General features: G+C 46.6%; 1 protein-coding gene across 2 annotated transcripts in view; it reads right to left on the minus strand.

Moving 5' to 3' along the window:
* setd3 (SET domain containing 3, actin histidine methyltransferase) overlaps window positions 1-20,383 on the minus strand; it is a 184,453-nt gene that overhangs the window by 98,925 nt on the left and 65,145 nt on the right. For both annotated transcript variants that reach the window (XM_072493008.1, XM_072493000.1), the window contains 2 exons: window positions 14,077-14,149; window positions 6,585-6,841 (listed from right to left, as the gene is read on the minus strand). In XM_072493008.1, coding sequence (XP_072349109.1) covers window positions 6,585-6,841; window positions 14,077-14,149 — 330 coding nt within the window. The remainder of the gene's footprint in view (window positions 1-6,584; window positions 6,842-14,076; window positions 14,150-20,383) is intronic.

Consider the following 20,383-nt stretch of genomic DNA (forward strand, 5'->3'; position numbering starts at 1 on the left):
GAGAATTTAAACCTGCTGTCTTACTGTAAAAAGGGTATTTTGGTCTATTGGATGTTGTTAGGAAAGTTATGAAGGATTACATATAGAATATTGTATCTGTGGAGATTATTGGTGTTGATAGTTGTTAAGATGTTTACAGTGGGTTTATAAAGTGTTCACTGGATTCATAAATAAACATGGTCTTGTTTTAAAAGTACTTTAGATCTCTGTTGCATCACACCTGTAAAGTAGCCCTTGTGCTCCCCATAACCAAAATCCATTAAAAGTTGTGGGTCAGATGAACTCCATGATACACTTTGGTGTTCTCTAAACACTGGCCCATAACACATGGGAATTCTGAAAGAACTATAATTGAGTGCCTCACCATGCTCCCAGAATGACCAAAAGTGCTTTACAACCACTGAATTGCTTTTGAAGTGGGGTCACAGTTATATGGGAGAAGTTTGGCCTAGATTTGTGTGCATCAAGACCCACAAACGGCAAATGAGATGGAAGATCAGTTCATCTTTTTTTGCTGGCTTATCGAGGGAGGAGACTGCAACTTGTGGTCAAGACATTGGGAAGAATTCTTACATGTCTGCCAGCAGTGATTTGGATTTTTATGTCCACCCAAATATGCAGATTGGCACCTCCAAAAATACAGCATTCCATCAGTTCAGCATAGAAATGTCATTCTATATTTCCTGGACTGAGACTTGAATTTACAAATTTTTCACTCAACAGAGCCAAAACAATATTTTTCATAGCATGCACATGATGCTAGGTGAGAGGCATAGCAGCAGTCTCCAAGCTCGAATCTTCCCCTTTGTTTTTGACCTGGTTCTTGTTGACCCTGTTGAGAGGGCCACGAGAGACAGTTGTGTGTCTATTACAGCTGTTCTAAGGAACTGTGAAACATCAGATATTGGGCATTGCTAGAAGCATGTAATTCACCTACTTTATACAACTAGAGGCATACATGTACACAAACAGTATTTAATCACTGTAAAAACACCATAAGGATTTCAGTTTTTATATGATCTCCCTCCACTCCTGCCTTCAGCTGCTTGCCTTTTACATTATTATGCAGAGCACTTCTAGCATTTGACTCCATTATTACTTCATTAATTGGCCTTGTAAAGTCCATAATGATACACAAACTGGTTAATTGAATTAGATAATATGGGATTCAGGTGATTTCACTGTTGGCTTGCTAGAAATTACAACTGTAATTGTATTATATACTGAAATACGTGCAAGCACTGAAGGCAGAAATGGAGGCAGGCCAATGAATCCCTTGAGTCCTGAAAAACAAAATGTAAAAATACCAGATATCTATCTCATTTGACGTCAACTGTTGTATGTGGTTATGTCTTCCCCAATAAATTCTATTTAACGTGGTCAAAGCAAGGCCACTACTTTAAACTTCTGATGAAACAAAACATGTTGTCGAATAATGAACCACTTTATCTACAATTAATAACTACATAATAAATCTAAATATAGAACATATTGTAACAATTACATAGTAGCTACACATGAAGTCTTTCCACACATCACATTGAGTGAAGTATTACATTTGCCATTGTTTTGCGAGTTGCATGACCCATTACGTCTATAATCTTTTGAAAGTACTTCCACAGATTCAGCACTGTCAGCATCTCCTGTAATTGCACGGAAATAGTATCCCTTTGTGACCTGAACCAGATATTGATGTCTTTCGTTAATGTACATCTTCAATTTCTTCGAAGACGGACAGAGAAAGTCAAGTTTGCCACAAATTAATAATAAGTTGTTGAATTTCACAGTAAAGTAAATACATGAACTGCATTTAATATCAGGTACCCTTAACTCAATCAGTGTGACTTTATTTTGTAGAATTGCACAAAGTTAAGAACACACACTTCCCATATCTTATTTGGCAAAATGACTAACAGTCCTTCAGCAGTTTCATCACTTGGGAAAAGCCATACAGCCTTCTCATTTACAAACCTGACTATCTTTATAAACAGAGGAACATAAAACATACAAATAGATCAAATGCTTTCCAACAGAACAGTAGGAACAAAAGTAGGCTATTCAACCTCTTGAACCGGTTCTACAAATTAATTAAATCAAGCATGACTTGTAATTCAACCCATTTACTCAGTTTATTCATCAATACCCTTACTTATCACTCAAGCTCTTAAAAATTCAATTGATCTGGTCGACTTAGCCTTCCAGACAAAAAAAAAAGTTCCAGATTTCCACTGCCTTTCACTTGAAAAAAAAAGTGTCTCCTTATTTCAATCCCAACTTGTCGAGCTGTAATTTAAGATTATGCTCTCTTTTGGGTTCCACCAAAATTGCTTTGTCTGTACTTAGTCTATTAAATTCCTGTATCATTTTAAAATCTCAATTTGTTTACCCTACAACCTCTTGAACATAAGGAATTACAAGCCAGGTTTATGCAATCATAGAACATACAGTGCAGAAGGCGGCCATTCAGCCCACCGAGTCTGCACCGACCCACTTAAGCCCTCACTTCCACCCTATCCCCGTAACCCAATAACCCCTCCTAACCTTTTTGGTCACCAAGGCAATTTATCATGGCCAATCTACCTAACCTGCACGTCTTTGGACTGTGGGAGGAAACCGGAGCGCCCGGAGGAAACCCACGCAGACACGGGGAGAATGTGCAGACTCCGCACAGACAGTGACCTAGCGGGGAATCGAACCTGGGGCCCTGGCGCTGTAAAGCCACAGTGCTAGCCACTTGTGCTACCATGCTGCCCATTATATCCGTCCTTATAATTTAGCACTTTAAACCAGGATAGAATTCCAGATAATTTGAACTGACCCCCTTCCAAAGCAGAGATATCTTTCGGAGATCAGTACCCAAAAGTAGGTACAATGGGTTCAGAGGATGGTTTGTACAACTAAAGCACCACTTAGTATTCCAACTCCTTGGTAGATAAAGACCAACATCACAGAAGTCTTTGATTTGTTACCAATATACGAACTTAGTCATTAATGTACATGGACTGTAATTTTTTTTGCTCCTTTACAGTTCCTAACCTCTGTCATTCAGAAAATATTCTGATTTGTCTTTCTCAGAACCACAGTAGATAACCTCACACTGATGCCCATCTACCATAACTTTGTTCATTCACTTGGTCCATCTCTATGTGGTTTATAGTTTTATATTCAAATTTAAGTCTATAACATCATGCTCCCATCTACATAACTTGCTGCTTTTTCTAACTTAGTGTCATCTGAACACTTCCTTCATTCAAGTCAATAAAATACATAATGAGAAGTTGAAGCCCGGTTAATATAAGTGGGAACACCAGTTATCACATCTTGTCAATCTGATAATGTGCCCTTTATACACACTCTGTCTCTAACCTCTGCTCCAGTTGCTCTCATATGACACATCTCCATGCACTCACATGTTTGCTAATAATCTTATGCAGAACCCGATCAAATGTTTTCTACATGTCCATCTGGAGAACATGCATGGACATTCCCCTATCCATCATACTAGTAACCTTCTCAATATTCAGTGAGCACAGTAGGAAGTTTTACAACGCCAGGTTAAAGTCAAACATGTTTGTTTCGAATCACTAGCTTTCAGAGCACAGCTCCTGCCTCAGGTGCATGAAGAGGTGGGTTCCAGAAATATATATATATATATAGGATATATATATATATATATATATAGACAAAGTCAAAGATGCAAGACAATACTTTGAATGTGGGTCTTTGCAGGTGATTAAGACTTTACAGGTCCAGACGGAGCAACTAGAGAGAGGGATAAAGAGGTGTGAATTGTCTCAAGCCAGGACAGTTGGTAGGATTACGTAAGCCCAGGCCAGATGGTGGGGGGTGAATGAAGTGCGATATGAATCCAAGGTCCCGGTTGAGGCCGTACTCATATATGCGGAACTTGGATATAAGTTTCTGCTCAGCGATCCTGCACTGTCGAGCGTCCTGAAGGCCGCCTTGGAGAATGCTTACCCGAAGGTCAGAGGCTGAATGCCTTTGACTGCTGAAGTGTTCCCCGACTGGAAGGGAACATTCCTGCCTGGCGATTATCGCGCGATGTCTGTTCATCCGTTGTCACAGTGTCTGCATGGTCTCACCAATGTACCACGCTTCGGAACATCCTTTCCTGCAGCCTATGAGATAGACAACGTTGTCCGAGTCGCATGAGTATGTATCACGTACCTGGTGGGTGGTGTTCTCACGTGTAATGGTAGTATCTTGGATTCATGTTGGACTATATTCACCCTCCCCCCCCCCCACTCCCCCCCCTCCCCCCCCCCCCCTACCATCGGCCTGGGCTTGCGTAACCCTACCACTATCCTGGCTTGAGACAATTCACACCTCTTTCCCCTGTGATTATCCCTCTCTCCAGTTGCTCCGTCTGGACCTGTAAAGACATTATTACCTGCACAGACTCGCATTCAAAGTATCGGCTTGCATCTTTGACTTTGGCGGTATATATGTTTCTGGAACCCACCCCTTTGTTCACCTGAGGAAGGAGCTGTGCTCCGAAAGCTAGTGATTCGAAACAAACCTGTTGGACTTTAACCTTGTGTTGTAAGACGTCTTACTGTGCTCACCCCAGTCCATCGCCGGCATCTCCACATCAATATTCAGTGAGACTGCCCTTCATAAATCTATGCTATGTCTCTTTTATCAGCTTATAATGTCCAAGTCTCATTTACTCGGTTGCTATTTACATAGTGGTGATCTGTCGGAGGGCAGCTCTTCTTCTAATTTCTCCACACTTCATGGTCATGCACTTTCCTCTTCAGTTGCTTGTAGGAGCCTCCCATTTTCAACTTCAACAAGCAAAAGTACTCGGGAAAAGAATACACGAGGCAATTTCCCGTCTTTTTCCTCATGTGCTTAAAGAAAACATTCTTCCCAAAGCATCCTCCATCTGTAAGTAGCCGTCGTCTCTCAAGTGTTCATAGAATCCAAGCCTGTTGGTGACGTCAAAATCAAGAGACAGAGCTTTTCTTTACTGGAAGTTTAATGACTTTGTTTCATCTCAAAGCGCTGCTCTTCTGCTGCCAGTGCTCCAGCTTCTCCCTCTTTATACATGTTCAAAGTACTTAATTAAATAATGCCCTTACCGGTGAATATTAACAATATAATTAACATATCATTAACATCAGGGTTCTACCTCTTTTGTCATCACTTCTGTAAATTCACTGGTTCTGGCATTGGCCCTGGCTCGTAACCCTGAGTATAGGTAACTTACCGAGGGAGACTCGTACAAGGGCAGGGGCAACCACCCCGAGGTTTTAAATTACCTTGCCCCCCTTTTCTATTAATACATTCCAGTAACTGCCCCATAATTGTTGTTCACAGGGCAGGTCTCTGGTTTTCTGGATTCTTCCTCACCTTTTAAATAAGAGTGACATTTGTTATTTACCAATCTGAAGGCACAATTTCTGTAACTAGTACACTAGAAACTTATGACTGATGTATCTACAATTTCCTCAACTATTTCTGTAAATTCCTCTGGGTGAAAACGATCAGGCCCTGGGCACTTGTCTATTCGAAGTCCTATTATTTTCTCCATTAACATTTGAAAACATATTAAATCTACACGTCACTCCCCGTGACTTATTTTAAGTTCCCTTGCACCGCTTGCAGTTCGTCTCTTCCTCCACTGTGAAAATGGAAGTGCTAAGTCACCTATTTCCTTATTATCTATTATAGTCCCACCTACATTCCCCATCATCATATCCCAGCTGGATATATTTATAAAAGCTTTTGTTTTAGTTTCCATACCCTTGCATGCTTTGCTTTCATAATCCCCTTTACTCCTCTTAGCGTTTTATTTCTTTCTTTATTGCCTTTTACAATTAATTGCTTATTGTTTTCTTTTATTAAAAAATCAATTAGCATATGAATGGCCTTTTATCAAGAAAAACTTGTGGGAATACACAAAAACAATTCTCAAAATGATTTTCGTAGACAAAGAGTAAAAAATTGGCAAAACACTAACATTAACTCTGGTTCACCATGGAGATAAGAGATTAAAACACAAACCAGGTTAACTACTGGTCCTAATCAATATATTTAAACTTACAAATGCATAAAGCTTCTTAACTCATGCTAAATAATTGCAGGTCGTTCTTCCTCTGATGCAAGTTCTCATGTCTATGTTGCAGCACAAAAAGTCTCGAAAATTAAAGATGATAGAATATGCAAACTCCACATGGATAGTGACCCAGAGCCGGGATCATACCTGGGACCTCGGCGCCACGAGGCAACCGTGCTAACCACTTGCTCCACCGTGCTGCCCGCATTTTACAAGAATTAAACGTTAGCACCGAAATGCAACAGTCCCACTTTAGCAGCAGCATAATACAAAATACAAGACAGCGAGTTATGAGGTGTTTGTCATAAACAAAGCATATTGGAATGTGAGCAGTGCTGAGGTAGAGCCATCAGTAGTTAACCAAAATATTTTAAAAATACCTTCAAAGCCAGACTGAATTCGATAGTGTTTTAAAAGAAACGGAAATGGTGCCTGCTGATTTATTGAAATTAGAGACCTCCTTCAAAGGTCCATTAAAGATTGCTGCAATGAGTAAACTCACCTGGATGAGTTTAAAGAAGTAAGCGTACTGGCGAGCGGTGTTTTTATATTGACTGAAAACGTCGTGGATGGCTTGTGTTGACTGAAGGTAATATACTTCTTCCTCTTCAAAATACAAAGGGGTATGATACTCCATAGGTAATGTCTTAATGTAGGGCAGCCAGAAGGAATTGGGATTCAAACGTTCACAAAGCAGGTGAAAGGCGAGGGTAATATTTCCCATGGCTTGCAGTATCCGGTCCTGGGTGTAAACGGGACCTGCATTTCAAAGAAGGTACAGATTTTAGGCCAGTATTAATGCAACAGTATGAGAAATAATTAATTGACCTCTTTGGTCATCAGCAAGTCCAGCTTACTGCCTCTGCAAGTTACCCAGCTTTCAGCACAGGAAATTCAATGATGCGAATAACACAAATATTACATTATTAAGGCTACTGAAAGCATCGGGGCTTACTTCATTACAAGTCTCACTTTTTAAAGATAATTTAAAAGAGAAAAATCCAAAGAAAGTAGAATACCATGCAAGTTACTTTTTCATTTCTCAAAAGGACTATTCTATTGTAGTGACTGGGGAACCCCAAGCCATGCCCATACAGTCCACCACCCACCACGGTTTCCATCCTTCACCCAGAACAGTTTGTGTGTAAATGCAAAAGAACTAATTTTGTAGCAATGTTCAAGGTGCAGATTTGGGAATTTGAGTACTGAGCTTCTGCCCAAAAGCCACTGAGTAATGACATGAATTTGGCAGGGCCATTTTAAAATGCCAGGATGTTTGTCCACAGATATACCTCCACTGAGGTAATCCTAAAATGATATTGAATATGTAGCCAGTATAAAAAATAAACATGCTTCCTGCTTATTCCCATTAACAGCCTTTCACTTCCACTCAACCGTATCACAGAAGTTTCAGTAATTAAGCACACAGATCCCTGCTTTTCGGCCAAAGCCAATAGTAATCCTTTATTTGTTTGCAGTTTGTCTTTGCTAGTTGGACTGTGCAAATAATTGATGGTAAGAATACAACATGAAACAAATAACACTTTAAAAGCTCCAGCCCACTATGGCGAGCACATAATTGTTTTAAACACAAAAATACTGCGGGTGCTAGAAATCTGAACAAAAAAAAAGAAAATGCTGGAAAAACTCAGCAGGTCTGACAGCATCTGTGGAGAGAGAAACAGGGGAGGTGATTCTCCCAAAAGGGAACAAAGTCCCCGAGTGAGCGCGTTTAGCCACGTGTTTCCCGGCGCTCGCAGTGCCGACAACACATGGCTATTCAACCCAAAGCGCTGTGTATACAGGGGCCTGAACAGGGAGCACGCGCCATAGGCCACACATAGCCCCGTTTTGTACAGTGGGGAGCTCCGTTTTGTACAGTGGGGAGCTCCGCTCACCAGAATCCCCAAGTGTAGTGAGATTTTTAAATGGCATCTCGATCGCCAAAGCCCCCAAAACAATCCCCACCCCCCAGCCCAAACACACTATGCACTATGGGAGGGTCCCCGCGCCCCCCCCCCCCCCTCCCCAAAGCCCACACTGGCCATCCCCTGCCCAATCTGCCACATGCATAAAATGCCAGCTTGGCACCTTGGTGCCAACCTATCACATTGGCAGTGCCCATGGCAGTTGGTAATGCCACCCAGGCACCTTGGCAGTGCCAGGCTTGCACCCAGGTGGCACTGCCAGTGTGCCAAGCTGTCACAAACAGTGTTTTGTGTCTGCATAACTCGTCTTCAGAGGATTGTTGTTTTGATGGAACTTCTAGAGCTAGGTCCCAAGTCCGCCAAAAGAAAAAACAATACTTTGGTATAATACACTTTGACTCCAACAGAACTTTATTTTTTTGCACGAGTTTTGAGTAGCACAGCCACCAGGTTTTAAACTCACTGACAGTGTAGACAGGCTTTTGTTGGTTCATAGTTCTAATGTTATATAGAAAAATTGGGTGAGGGGGAAATGGAGGGAACTGAGAAGAAGGACCCACAGTGTGGTGCCCTTACAGATAAGTGAAATAGAGGTGAGCTGAACATTCAAATGAAGGCTTCCTGAAAAGCATAAATATATAAGGCCTTCATCAAATTTTAATTCATAGGTCTGTAACACCGTGTCTTTTTTATAAATTTAGAGTATCCAATTCATTTTTTCCAATTAAGGGGCAATTTAGGGTGGCCAATCCACCCAGCTTGCACATTTTGTTTTGGGTTGTGGGGGCGAAACCCACGCAAACACAGGGAGAATGTGCAAATTCCATACAGACAGTGACCCAGAGCCGGGATCGAACCTGGGACCTCAGCGTCGTGAGGCCGCGGTGCTAACCCATTTCACCACCGTGCTGCCCTAACATAGTGTTTAGTTTTAGCTTGTGCACTTGTGTTCTCCCCGCACATACTTTTGCCTTTACAAATACACAACAGAAAGTTTCTCCATAGTTGTCAACACCGTGGTCAATCATCAGGAGCCATAATTCTAAAGGAAATGAGTAATTTCAGTCTCTGCTCCCACACAGAAATTCACTGGAAACTGAGAAAAGTTGACCTGTGAGGGCAGGTGAATGACAATTTTAGTTGATGACAAAAAAAAAAATCAAACATCATTTTCTATTTTAGCCAGTCCTCTATCAAACCAGCTGGGCAATGAACTTTGATGCAGAGGAAACTGCTGATCACTCTTCAATCACTAAAATGCTCTAACCTCAGAAGAGCACCCATTAGACCAAATTGGGGGGGGGGGGGGGGGGGGGGGGGGGGGGAGGAGGAGGAGGAGGAGGAGGAGGAAGCAATCTCAATTTTGCAGTGAAAACTGGCAAATGATATGCCATTTTGAAACTGAAGATAGAAAGCTAATCCACAATTCTACACCTAGAGGATAATATTAATTTTAAAATTCATAGGGTAGGTTCGGTAGGGTTACATGAAAAGCACATTTGTAAGATTAGTGAGAACTACACACCAATCAGTACAGCTACGTAAATTTAGTGAGAATAGAATTCCTACAGTGCAGAAGGAGGCCATTTGGCCCATCGTGTCGGCACCAATCTGTTGTGCACCCGACCTTGGCCAACTCCCCTGCCCTATCCCTGTAACCCCACATAACGTGCACATCTTTGGACACCAAGGGACAATTTAGCATGGCGAATCCACCTAACCTGCACATCTTTGGACTGTGGAAGGAAACCAGAGCACCCGGACTTCAGCGACATGTCAACCACTAGATGGTGCTATGTAAACTACAGATCCCCACACATCCATAGAAACATAGGCCAGAATTCTCCGGTCGTTTCGATTCAGTTTTCCCACCGGCAGCGCACCCCACCAGCGGATTTTGCGGTGACATGGGACGGTTACAAGTGGCATGAAGAAAGAATCCTGCCACCTGCAAACACTGCACGGCAAAGAAACTTGGAAATATAAATCATTGTTCCTTCACTGTTGCTGGGTCAAAATCCTGGAACTCACTCCCCAATAGCACAGTGGGTGTACCTACACCTTGGGGGCTGAAACGGTTCAAGAAGGCAGCTCCCCACCACCTTCTGAAGGGCAACTAGGTGGGCAATAAATGCTGGCCAAGCCTGCGACGTGCATATCCTGAAAAATGAATAAAAATAATAATTCTTTGTCAGTCCTTGCGCTGGCTATTTCTCAATCCTATGAGCTGATTGATTAAGGAGGTACATGGTTGGTTAACTTCTTCACTCGGGACTCAAATACCCAATTAAAGCAACTTGCAGCACAAAATATAGCTAAGATTAAATGGGCGAGAGCGAGTCTAATTGTCAGCAGGTACAATCCTACAGCAAATTACGCTCCACTGTTTCCTTGGGTTCAGCATCTAATTTTCAAAATTATTTTTTAAAAACTAGAAAAATAGAATTGCAGTAGTTCTGAGCAGGCTGGGCTGATCAGCATCTCCCTTCTCGCGAATGGTTGCATAATCCTACACAAAACAAATTGAAGAAAGAGGAACTTTAATTTAGGTTGTACCGTACGTGCTCAGGACACGGAGAGGATACTAGACTCATTGTTGGGCGAGTAGACATCTATTCTTCATCTTTGTGGTGGAACAGGCAGCACGGTGGCGCAGTGAGTAGCACTGCAGCCTCACGGCGCTGAGGTTCCAAGTTCGATCCCGGCTCTGGGTCACTGTTCGTGTGGAGTTTGCACATTCTCCTCGCGTTTGCGTGGTTTTCGCCCCCACAACCCAAAGATGTGCAGGCTAAGGGGATTGACCATGCTAAAATTGCCCCTTAGTTGGAAAAATTAATTGGGTACTTTAAAAAATTTTGAAAAAATCTTTGTGGTGGAATTGACCTGAAGGGCAAAATACAACATTGAACACACTCGGGGCCGCCCGCCAGTGGAGGGAATCCCGTTGGCCTGGTGAATCAGACATCAGGCCAAAAATTGCTTTCACAACGGTCGTGAAACGTATTGCAAGTTTCCTAGCATGCCCTGCCGAGTTTCCCAGCATCCCCTATGATGTTCCTCAATGGGAACATGCAAATAGCTAATAAGAGCTGTTTTGGATGTAACTTGCGGGCAGGATGCCCGATTCACCTGCCTCCTGGAATGCGCCAGCTTCCCCAGCCAAGAGTCCCACTGGCATGAATTGATGCATGTCCTGAGAAACAGGGACCTGGCAGCTTGCAGTCCGAGGGTTGGCAAGGGGGGAGGGGGGGGGGGGGGGTAACCTTCCCTACAAATGCCTCCAGGAGGCCTCAGCAGGTCCTTCATGGGAGGTGGGGGTCAGGAGAGCTTGTGCTGGGCCAGAGGGGCTCAGGTCAGGAGCCTTTTCTGGAATGGGGGTCATTTGGCTGCTCTTCCCATCTGCAGCATTTAAACCCCGTCTGGCAGTATCTCAAAAATACAGTTCTGCGATAATAAAGTGAAAGTGTTCCCAGTGGTACCCCAGAACTCTTTACACAGTCTGTCAGTATGCCAAGTTCAAAGATCTGTGAGATGAAGGTAAAATAATTCCTTTTAATCTGGTGGAAAGCTTTAAGTGGTTTTTGCACAGTCAATTTCATTGCCCTTTTAACTTTTTCTAACCCGTTTGTATGCCTCGAAGCCGAAATTTTAGAACTGCATTGTTTAAATTCAATTTCACTGACTGGCTTTTACAAGCTTTCCATTTGACAGGTCCAGGCAGTTTCAAAGGGAGGATTAAGATTGTTTCGTTATATAGCTCAATAGAGATCCATTCATTCAGAGGAGCAGAAGCTATCTCTTTGTTCTCAGCACCTGCAAGCTCTTGGCACTGCCACATTCTGAGACCAGGACGCCTTTAAAAGCAGTGGTCTGGTCTCTGAGGGATGGGACCTGTCAGAGATTAGGGCCCACCCCTCTCGGGTCCAGCAAGAACCCTGGTGTGCTATTTTTTTTTAAAAAAATTTATTCTCCTTTTTCACATTTTTTCTCCCACATTTACATCCATCAACAATAAACAATAATCAGCAAGATATGTCAGTCCCCATAACAACGATCCCATCTACCCACCAACCCCCGAACCTCAACCCACATGTTTACATAAACAAATGACAAAAAGGAATCAGGGATTACCCGTAGTCACCCTTAATCTTACACAGCCCCCCAACCCCCCCCCCGCCCCACCCACCCACCGCAGGTCACCAGCTCCTCCCATCCACTGCCTCTTGTAAAACTCCTCCTCCCAACCTCGGTTCCTTCCCCTCAACTTTCCACCCCGGCGAGACCACTCGGACCCTGTTCTGCCAGGCGCCGATGGCCGCAGCCCCTCCCCCACCTCACTCCCGTTCACTGGCCACCTTAAACCGGCCAGCGTGGAGGCCCCCGCCCGGGTCCCTTTCCCACTTGCCCGGCCCTAGGAAAGCCCAAAGATCCACTTTCAGCACACAAACCCCACCTATCCACCTACACCCCAAAGAACTCTAATTTCGAGTGAAAGTCCCGTCCCTTCCCTTGTCCAAATATATACCACATTGGCTCCTTTAATCTCTACACCCGCGCGCAGTGATACAAAAAAGAAGAAAATACAGTCATGATGTTACATCGGCACATGGCCATTCCTCAATTTGTCAGTTCTGCCACAGTCCTTCTGCTTTCGCAAACTCCTCCGCTGCCTCCGCCGTTCCAAAATAAAAGTCCCTGAGCTTGTAAGTCACCCTCAGCTTCGCTGGATATACAATGCCGCACCGCACCTTGCTAATGTACAGTGCCCTCTTCACCCGGTTGAAGGCAGCCCGGCTCCTTGCCAGCTCCACCGTAAAGTCCTGGTATACACGTATACCAGCTCCAGCCCACTGCACCACCCGCTTCTGCTTGGCCCAGCTCAGGACCTTCTCCTTCACCCTGTACCTACGGAAGCACAGAGTCACTGCCCTTGGCGGCTCACTCGCCTTTGGTACAGGCCTCCACGACCGATGAGCCCGATCCAGTTCATATCGGGAGGGATCCTCCCCCTGCCCCAATAGTTTTGCCAGCATCGCGGCAAAATACTCAGTCGGCCTCGGTCCTTCAACTCCTTCGGGCAGCCCCACAATCCTCAAATTCTGTCGCCTGGATCTGTTTTTCAGGTCTTCCATTTTTCCTCGCAGATCCTTGTTAGTATCCATCACCTTCCGCATCTCTTTCCCCATCGAGGCAAGTTGATCACCGTGCTGCAATAACGTCTCCTCCACTTCCTTCAGCGCCTCCCCTTGCTCTCGCACCTCCGCCACTGCGCTCGCCACCCCCGTCCTCACCGGGGAAACCGCCTCCTCCACAAGCACACTCAGAACCTCGCTCATCTCCTTCCTCACCGTCTCCATGCATTTCGCAATCTGTGCCAACTGCTTTTCAAATTCCGCAGCCATCACCTTAGTTATTTCTTCAGCCGTAAGCAGTGCGGCCTTCCCTGGTGCTCCAGCCTCCATTTTTCCTGGTGACCCCGCGGTGACCTTTCCACTCCCCGACGGACCTCCAGCTGGTTTTTTTTCGGCCGTTTTCTTGCTCACCCTCGACATTTTTCTTTGTTCTTTTTTTCCTCCCGTGTCTTCACTGTGCCTCCTCCGTGCCTTCTCCCTGCTTCTGCCGCCTCCGCGGACCCTGGGACCGGGCTTAAAGCCCCGAAAATGCCGTTGCCGAACGGGAGCCCTCCATTGTGCGGCCGCCTCCCGCCCGCCATCACCGGAAGTCCCCCCTGGTGTGCCATTTAATGGCACTGAAAACCTGACTTAGGGTAAAAAAAAATTCTAAGTGCCATTGAATGGCACTTCAGGGTCACTTCTCGCACCAGTGTGAATCACTCCAGTTTTCCCACTAGCGGGAGTACTTAAGTCTCCAATCAGGAGAATCGCACACATACTTCTTCAACTTGATAAACACAAATTGATCTCTTCCCCAGGCCCTGACAAAAAAAATGTTTTGTGCAAACTACCGTTTGCATTTCAGGAAGATTAAATATTTCAAGAGTAAACCATAGTAACTGCAGACAACGATGTCAGGAAACCATAGCTATATTGGTAAATCATTACTCACCCAGTACAGAATTTTTAGCAGATTCAACAGTCATCAGCATTTTTCTGGGAATCCACAGAAAAAGTTCTTCTGCCTAAAAATGCAAAAGGAACATGTCACCACAGCATCCCAAAATATATTGACATTCCACTTAAGAATTCTAATCGTTTCCAAAATAGAGGAAGAGACGCTCATTCTTTGCCAGATTTGGAGCAGGAACGCAATAAATGTGGGTTATAGAAGCACAAGCAACCAATTCCCACCAAAAGAAATCACATGTATACTGAGAGTCCCAAGTCGCAGTAACTACAGCACTTCGGATTTTTAAATAAAAAATGCATGGTGCTAATTTCTCCTTCCATCAGCTGTCATCTTGATTGTGCAAGAAGCAAAAATCCGTGCTGATCACATTCAAAATCAGATTAGAAGGCGCAGAAAGAATGTAAAATAACTTCAAAACGAAAACCAGGTGATGGCCATTTTCTTTACCCTAACTGGCAGCATCTCGCTGGTGATGGCCATTTGTTTTTACCTTAACTGGCAGCATCTCGTTAATCTAGACAGTAGTACCACTTCCAGTCAACATCAAATAACACACAAATTGCCCCATTCAGCACAAGTCTTATAGAGCTGGTGCATCATCGGGTTTATCTGCATGATATCAGCAGGGCCCTGATTCTATTGGGTATAATATGCTAATTCAGCACATTGTAGAGTAGTGCTTGAAAATGTTGACTACTTTTGGAATGGACATCCTCATTCTTTGAATGAGGTTTTCCCTTTCGGCAGAAATGAACAGGCTGCCAACCAAAAAGAGAAAAATTACAAAACACTGAGCCGTTAATGCTTATTTAGTAGCATTGTAAGCCTTGCTATTTCACCCAGCGTCAACCAAATGGGAGCGGGGGGGGTGGGGGTGCTGAAAAGCAATGTGACAGTGCTAGTGGACGGTAGTTAGTGGAGTAGTCACCAATCTGTACCATGGTGACTGGGAATTGGGGGCAGCACGGTAGCACAGTGGTTAACACTGTTTCTTCACGGGACTTCCGGGTGCGGCTATGCAGAGCTAGGTCGCATATTCGGCAGCTCCTGCTTGGAACGGACTTTTGGGCTCTTTTACAGGGCCCCCACGGCATTTGTTTGACATTTCCCGGTGTGGGAAGAAGGCTGCAATATTCCCCCGACAGTGTCCCCCAGGAAGGGTATGTCTCTTGGTTGCCAGACACACGGAGAAACAGTAAAAGATTTGGCTGCAACTGCAGGATAAACAGGGCCTCTTCCAGCATGCAGGCGGGGGAAGGGCAAGCTTAAAGCTGCAAGCTGACCTGAGGGCCTGTATCAAAAGTGAATTCTAGCAGCAGAGGGAACAACTGTGAAAAGACCTCATCAAGGCCACTGAAGGGACTTCCGGTTGCGGTGATGCCTAGCTAGCCGCACACTTCGGCGGCTCCAGCGGACCTTCGGGCTCTTTTAAGAGCCCCAACGGGGAATTTTTCGACGACGCAACCCGGTGTGGGGTGTGTGAGAAGGGAGTCCCCCCAAACGAAGGAGGAAAAAACCGGCGGCGGAGGCTGCAGCGCGAGGAATCGTCGACCAAAGGGTCAGAAAGAGAGAAGTACAAGATGGCGGCGGAGAAAGCGCAGGCGACATGGGGGCCTGAGCATGAAATTGTGAGACGGTGCGTGGAGCTGCTGAAGAGGGAGGTGCTGACCCCGTTGCTACAGGCAATTGAGGGGCTCAAGGAGACATTAAAGACCCACGAGACAGAGCTCCGTGTGGTGGAGCAGAAGGTGACAGATATTGAGGACGAGATCCTGGGCCTGGCGGTTAAGACACAGACGCACGAGGCACTTCATAAAAAGTGTACTGAAAGGATCGAAGCCCTAGAAAATGGAGCGCGAAGGAAGAACCTTCGGATACTGGGTCTCCCTGAGGGTGTGGAAGGAGTGGACTGTGGAGCGTACGCAAGTACGATGCTGAGCTCACTGATGGGTGCTGAGGCCCCTACGGGCCCCTTGGAGGTGGAGTGGGCAAATCGGATTCCGGCGAGAAGACCAAAAGCGGGAGAACCACCCAGGGCGATAATCGTGCGATTTTACCGCCTTAAGGATAGAGAAGAGGTCCTGAGATGGGCTAAAAAGGTGCGGAGTAGCAGATGGGAGAATGCAGTGGTACGGGTATACCAGGATTGGAGTGCGGAGGTGGCGAGAAGGAGGGCGAGCTTCAACCGAGCCAAAGAGGTGTTGCATAAAAGGAAGGTGAAGTTCGGGATGCTGCAGCCGGCAAGACTATGGGTCACGTATCAGGAGAGACACCATTGTTTCAAGACGGCGGAGGAAGCATGGACCTTCATCAAAGAAGAGAAATTGGATCGGAACTGAGGGACTGATGCTGCAGGAAATGTTATTGTTAATGTTACGGTGGAAGTTAATTGAGAAGTAAACAGGGAAGGGGGGAGACTTTGGGGAAATGTGGGCGCCGGTGAGGGGGGAAAGACGGGACATAGTTGGAGAATGGGGAAGGGGAGGGGGAGGGGAAAGGGAGCTGCGCCATAAGAGGCGGGTCAGGTAAAGGGATGTTCCCGCACCAGAAAGAATAAGGCGGGAAGACAGGCGCAAGGCGGATGGGAGTTCCCCACATGGGGGGGGGGTCGAGGAGTGAGCAGGAGTAGCCGGGGTCAGTTGAAGTCAGCTGACTTACGGAAGTAATATGGGGGGAGCAATCATGCTAGAAAGAGATCTAGCGGGGAGGGGGGAGCGGGGGGGGGGGGGGGGGGGGGGGGGGGCGGCAACTGGGTTGCTGCTGCGGAAATCCAAAAGGAAATGGCTAAAGAGTGGGTGGGCGGGGATGGTGTGTGACGCTGGGGGAGCGAGCGGGAGCGCGGAGGCGGGATATGGGACTGGCCTAGAGAACGTAATGGCTAGTCGACACGGGAGGGGGGCAGGTAGCCCCCTAGTGAGGCTGATCACGTGGAACGTGAGAGGCCTGAACGGACCGATAAAAAGGGCCAGAGTGCTCGCGCATTTGAAAGGACTAAGGGCAGACGTGGTAATGCTCCAAGAGACGCACCTAAAGGTGGCGGACCAAGTTAGGCTAAGGAAAGGATGGGTGGGACAGGTGTTCCACTCAGGACTGGACGCAAAGAATAGAGGGGTGGCCATTTTGGTGGGGAAACAGGTCGCATTTGAAGCAAAGAACATCGTAGCAGATAGCGGAGGTAGATATGTAATGGTGAGTGGCAGGCTGGAGGGAATGGAGGTCGTGTTGGTTAACGTGTATGCCCCAAACTGGGACGATGCGGGATTTATGAGACGGATGCTGGGGCGTATACCGGACCTGGAGGTAGGAAACTTGATTTTAGGAGGGGACTTTAATACGGTGCTGGACCCGGGGCTAGATAGATCCAGCTCAAGGACCGGAAGAAGGCCGGCAGTGGCCAAGGTGCTTAAGGGGTTTATGGACCAAATGGGGGGAGTGGATCCATGGCGATTTCTTAGACCTAGGGCTAGGGAGTTTTCCGTCTTCTCCCATGTCCATAAAGTGTACTCCCGGATAGATTTTTTTGTTTTGGGAAGGTCGTTGATCTCTAGGGTGGAAGAAGCTGAGTACTCAGCCGTAGCGGTTTCGGATCATGCCCCACATTGGGTGGACCTGGAATTAGGAGAGGAAAGGGAGCAGAGAACACTCTGGCGATTAGATGTGGGACTGATGGCGGATGAGGGAGTGTGTGCAAGAGTGCGGGGGTGTATTGAGAGATATCTGGAGGTCAATGACGACGGCGAGGTCCCTGTGGGAGTGGTATGGGAAGCACTAAAAGCGGTGGTCAGAGGAGAGCTGATCTCCATTGGGGCCCACAAAAGGAAAACAGAGGCCAAGGAAAGGGAAAGGTTACTGGGGGAGATTTTAAGGGTGGATAGGGAATTTGCAGAGACCCCGGAGGAGGAATTGTACAGGGAGAGGAGACGACTCCAGACGGAATTTGACCTTCTGACCACCAGAAAGGCGGAGGTACTGTGGAGGAAGGCACAGGGGAGGAGGTATGAATATGGGGAAAAGGCGAGTCGCCTGTTGGCTCATCAATTGCGAAAGAGGGCAGCAGCGAGGGAGATAGGAGGAATTAGAGACGAAAGGGGAGACACGGTGCGAAGGGCAGGAAAGATAAATGAGGTGTTCAAGACCTTCTATGAGGAACTGTATAGGTCTCAACCCCCAGAGGGAGAGGAGGGGATGCGGCAGTTCCTGGACCAATTGAGGTTCCCGAAAGTGGAGGAGCGGGGGATGGTAGGCCTGGGGGCACCGATTGGGGTGGACGAGGTTATTAAGGGACTGGGAAGCATGCAAGCAGGGAAGGCCCCAGGACCAGACGGGTTCCCGGTGGAGTATTACAGAAAATATGTGGACTTGTTGGCCCCGTTGATGGTGAGGACGTTCAATGAGGCCAGGAAAGGGGGGACTCTACCCGCGACGATGTCGGAGGCGACGATATCGTTAATTTTGAAGAGGGATAAAGATCCGTTGCAGTGCGGGTCCTATAGACCCATTTCATTGTTGAACGTGGACGCCAAATTGTTGGCAAAGGTACTGGCATCGAGGATAGAGGACTGTGTCCCGGGGGTGGTGCACGAAGACCAGACAGGGTTCGTAAAAGGGAGACAACTGAATGTTAACGTGCGACGACTATTAGGGGTGATAATGATACCCCCAGTGGAGGGGGAGGCAGAGATAGTGGCGGCAATGGACGCAGAGAAGGCATTTGATAGGGTGGAGTGGGAGTATTTATGGGAAGTGTTAAGGAGGTTTGGGTTTGGGAACGGGTTTATTAGCTGGGTTAGACTTCTTTATGGGGCTCCAACGGCAAGCGTAGTTACAGGTCGACATAGATCGGAGTATTTCCGACTATATAGGGGAACAAGACAGGGATGCCCGCTGTCTCCATTGTTGTTCGCATTGGCAATTGAACCTCTGGCCATGGCGTTGAGAGACTCCAGGAAATGGAGAGGGGTGATTAGAGGGGGAGAAGAACACCGAGTCTCGTTATATGCGGATGACCTATTGTTATACGTGTCGGACCCAGCGGGGGGAATGATAGAGGTTATGCGAATTTTGAGGGGGTTCGGGGATTTCTCGGGGTATAGGCTAAACATGGGGAAGAGTGAATTATTTGTGATACATCCAGGGGACCAGAGTAGAGAGATAGAAGGCTTGCCTCTAAGGAAAGTGGAAAGAAACTTCCGATACCTGGGGATTCAGATCGCTAGGAGCTGGGGAACCTTGCACAGACTTAATCTGACACGGTTGGTAGAACAAATGGAGGAGGACTTCAAGAGGTGGGACATGCAGCCTCTATCGCTGGCGGGCAGGGTGCAAGCAATTAAGATGATGGTCCTCCCGAGGTTCTTATTTGTATTTCAATGTCTCCCTATACTAATCACTAAGACCTTTTTTAATAAAATAGACAGGAGCATCACGAGCTTCGTGTGGGCAGGGAAAGTTCCGAGAGTAAGGAGGGGGTTCCTTCAGCGTAGTAGGGACAGAGGAGGATTGGCACTACCGAACTTGGGCGATTACTATTGGGCCGCCAATGTGGCAATGATACGTAAATGGATGATGGAGGGTGAGGGAGCGGCGTGGGAAAGACTGGAGAGAAAGTCCTGTAAAGGGACGAGTTTAGAGGCGCTGGTGACGGCGCCGCTACCGATCTCACCTAAAAAGTTTACCACGAACCCGGTGGTGGCGGCAACATTGAATATCTGGGGACAGTGGAGGCGACAGAGAGGGGTGCGGGGAGCCCTGGTGGGGTCCCCAATCAGGAACAACCATAGGTTCGCCCCAGGAAGAATGGATGGAGGATTTCAGAGCTGGTTCCAGTTGGGAATTAGGAGGGTGGGAGATTTATTTATAGATGGGACTTTTGCGAGCTTGGGAGCATTGGAGGAAAAGTATAAGTTGCCCCGGGGAAATTTCTTGAGATATATGCAGGTGAGGGCATTTACTAGACAACAGGTGAGGGAATTTCCGTTGCTCCCGACACAGGGGATACAGGACAGGGTGCTTTCAGGGGTGTGGGTCGGAGAGGGCAAGGTGTCAGAGATTTACCGAGAGATGAGGGAAGAGGGGGAGGAGTCGGTGGGCGAACTAAAAGGAAAGTGGGAAGAAGAACTAGGGGAGGAGATAGAGGAGGGTATGTGGGCTGATGCCCTAAGCAGGGTAAATTCCTCTTCCTCATGCGCCAGGCTTAGCCTGATTCAATTTAAGGTGCTACATAGAGCACACATAACGGGAGCAAGATTGAGCAGGTTCTTTGGAGTGGAGGACAAATGTGGGAGGT

Source organism: Scyliorhinus torazame, chromosome 2 (assembly GCF_047496885.1).
Source record: "Scyliorhinus torazame isolate Kashiwa2021f chromosome 2, sScyTor2.1, whole genome shotgun sequence".
NCBI classification, from domain to species: Eukaryota; Metazoa; Chordata; class Chondrichthyes; order Carcharhiniformes; family Scyliorhinidae; genus Scyliorhinus; species Scyliorhinus torazame.